This window comes from Manacus vitellinus, unplaced genomic scaffold, assembly GCF_001715985.3.
Source record: "Manacus vitellinus isolate BGI_N305 unplaced genomic scaffold, ASM171598v3 scaffold_61_pilon, whole genome shotgun sequence".
NCBI classification, from domain to species: Eukaryota; Metazoa; Chordata; class Aves; order Passeriformes; family Pipridae; genus Manacus; species Manacus vitellinus.
Genome location: NW_021940696.1, coordinates 2281537 through 2284818, shown reverse-complemented (window position 1 = coordinate 2284818; position 3282 = coordinate 2281537). Strand labels below are relative to the sequence as shown.

Below are 3282 nucleotides of genomic sequence, written 5' to 3'. Positions count from 1 at the left end.
CCCTTCGGTTTTTTGTGCCTTTACCCTCGTTTCTCCCGGGGATAAACAGTTCCTTTTTTTCCATTGAGATCGCTGCTCGGGCGGGTGTGGAGGAGCTCCGTGCTTTTCCGTCCACAAAGCCTTCCCCGGGATTTAGGGATTGCAGAATAGTGTTGGAAGGGACTTCCGGAGATCCCCCAGTCCAACCCCACTGCCCAGGCAGGGTCGCCTGGAGCAGGTGACCCAGGAACTCATCCACGTGGGTTTGGGATGTCTCCAGAGGGGGAGACTCCACACCCTCCCTGGGCAGCTGTTCCAAGGCTCTGCCACCTCCATGGAAAGTTCTTTTTCATGTTAAGGTGGAACTTGATGTGTTTTAGTTTATGTTCTGTTGCTGGGCACCACCAAAACGAGTCTGGGACCATCCTCTGACACCCCTTGGAGATATTTACATGGATTAATGAGGTCCCCTTTCAGCCTTCTCCAGACTAACCAAGTCCATCTCTCCTCATCAGAGAGGTGCTCCAGACTCTCTTAAGGGATCATTGAGTCCCTCCAGATCCATCGTAAAGACTCTTTCCTGTAGCTCCTTGTGTTTTTTATTCTTGTTACAACCATCATTTAGTTTCCCTCTCTATTCCAAACTCGTACCTCCCCAATTTTGGCTCTGTTCAGTCTTTGTCTGGGCTCTGTGAGACAGTTCATGGAATAGTTTGGATTGGAAGGGACCTTAAAGACCATTTACTTCCACCCCCTGCCATGGGCAGGGACACCTTCCACTAGCCCAGGTTGCTCCAAGCCCCTTCCAACCTGGCCTTGGACACTTCCAGGGATCCAGGGGCAGCCACAGCTGCTTTGCCCAACCTGGGACAGGGCCTCAACACCCTCACAGTCAGGAATTCCTTCCCAATATCCCATCTANCCCTTCTCTGCCCAACCTGTGCCAGGCCTTCCCACCCTCACAGCCAGGAATTCCTTCCCAATATCCCATCTAGCCCTGCCCTCTGTCACTGAGAAGCCATTCCCCTTGTCCTGTCCTTCCATCCCTTGTCCCCAGTCCCTCTCCAGCTCTCCTGGAGCCCCTTTAGGCCCTTCAAGGGGCTCCCAGGTCTCCCTGGAGCCTTTTCTTCTCCAGGTGAACCCCTTTCCACCACCTAAATTTGTTCAGTTCCTTGCTGTCTCAGTAAGAATTCCACGTTCTGTCTTCTCCAACTCTAGCATCAGAATCAGAACCTCGCTGAGCACAACACCACCAAACCCCTTCCCCCCCTTATTTTTGGGCCAGAGTGGAAGCAGTTGGGTGAATTCCCAACACAGTGGGAAGGGGAAAGCAGAGGAACTCTTAAGGACTCTGTAGGGTTTGCTCTTGGTCCTGGATGAGCTGTGGGCTGTGTGAGGAGTTTGCTCCGGGTCGTTGGGATGGGAGTGACGGCTCTGCCACGGGTTCTCTCCTCAGCCCACTCCGGTTATCCTGCTGAAGGAGGGCACGGACACCTCCCAGGGGATCCCCCAGCTGGTCAGCAACATCAATGCCTGCCAGGTGATCGCCGAGGCCGTGCGCACCACGCTGGGGCCGCGGGGCATGGACAAGCTCATCGTGGATGACCGGGGTAAGGATGTGGGAAAGGGACCTGGGAATCACCTCCCAGAGCAGCCTCTTTACTCATATCCTCTTATCAATTAATCCCAGCATTTGCATATATGAAAGTTTCAGCTTCTTGACCTTGTACTAAACTTGACTCTCCCAGCAGAGGTTCAGTTTCTGTCTCGGTGTCACTTTAACACTGTGACATGTGCTGTGGAATGAAGGATAATTGTCAGACCAACCTGAGGAATTCCCTGTTTGCTGTGTGCAAAGCTGGGGCTCTGGAGAAGGGAAGGCTCCAGGGAGACCTTCCAGCACAATTCCAGACCTTCCATCGCAATTCCAGATGTTCAGAATTGTCTTCATGTTGCTCAAAGCTCAGCTTCTGATGCTCCAAGGAGCTGGAGCCCCTCTGCTCTGGAGCCAGGCTGGGAGAGCTGGGGGGGTTCCCCTGGAGAAGAGAAGGCTCCAGGGAGAGCTGAGAGCCCCTGGCAGGGCCTAAAGGGGCTCCAGGAGAGCTGGAGAGGGACTGGGGACAAGGCATGGAGGGACAGGACAAGGGGGAATGGATTAAGCTGAAGAAGGGGAGATTTGAGTGGGATGTTGGGAAGGAATTCTTGGCTGTTAGAGTGAGGAGGCCCTGGGGTGAGATTGGGTAAATCCAGAGTTAGTGGGACTGGATATGAGAAAATCCATGTCAGAAAGGAAAAACAGGGTGTCTTGAACCTGGCCTTCAGGTGTTTGTGGCCATCTCTATTTATTTATGTTTTAAGTGAGGCTCATTGAGAGCTCAGTGGGTGTTACTGGGTTGATTTTTAATCTCTTTTTGGAGTGTGATTTAGGGGTGAGACTCATACTCGCTCTGAAAAGACTTGTATGACGTCACCAAACTAATTATTGTGTGTTATTTTTGTTTACTCAGGGGTGGGGTGGAAAGTCTTACTATTGTCTTTAAAGAGTTATTACAAATAGGAACTGTAATAATGAAATTAAAAAGGGTAATTGGATTTAAATTTATCTAATAACTGGTATGATTTCTAGACTTTTTTTCACATGAGTGTCAGGCCAGAATATGTTTTTATCTGTCTGGGGAGGCTGCTGAGAAATCAGAGAGAAATCTAAGCCCCTCTTAATTGGTGTGGGGAGTTGTTTCACACTCTGAACCTGAATCTGCTCCAAAAATGGGCTGAGGAGACATTATGGAGATGGAACAGAGGAACCTGCTGAGACCCCCTGAGGCACAGGGCCCAGGGTTTTATCCTGGTGGTGAAGCTTGACTTCCTTTTCTCCATCAATCCCAGGCAAAGCCACGATCTCCAACGATGGTGCCACCATCCTGAAGCTCCTCGACGTCGTCCATCCGGCCGCCAAGACCTTGGTGGACATTGCCAAATCCCAGGATGCAGAGGTGGGAGGGGAGCCTGGCTGTGCTCGGGAGCCTGTGGGCTTTGGGAATTGCTCATGGAGTGCTGGGATTTATCCTGGTTTCTCTCTTGATCCCCTCTCTTTTGGGATAACTTTCGAATGTTTTGAGCTCTTTGGCCCGGATCTGATGGGTGGTTTGGGAACTTCAAAGATGAAGTTCGTGTTTTATGAGGAGAGGAGACTGGGAAATGGGAGTTCACCCCACATGGGATGTAGTCTAAACCCAGCTCTTTTTAGTCTAAGACCAAGTGCTGGTGCTGCATCTGGGCTGGGGCAATCCCTGGTGTCAATCC

At 51.2% G+C, this 3282-nt stretch overlaps 1 protein-coding gene across 1 annotated transcript in view; it reads left to right on the top strand.

Annotated features, from left to right (window-relative positions):
* Nucleotides 1–3282, top strand: part of CCT7 (chaperonin containing TCP1 subunit 7) — a 9030-nt gene that overhangs the window by 821 nt on the left and 4927 nt on the right. The window contains exons 2-3 of the mRNA XM_029963715.1: nucleotides 1436–1589; nucleotides 2866–3005. Of these exons, the coding sequence (XP_029819575.1) occupies nucleotides 1436–1589; nucleotides 2866–3005 (294 nt within the window). The remainder of the gene's footprint in view (nucleotides 1–1435; nucleotides 1590–2865; nucleotides 3006–3282) is intronic.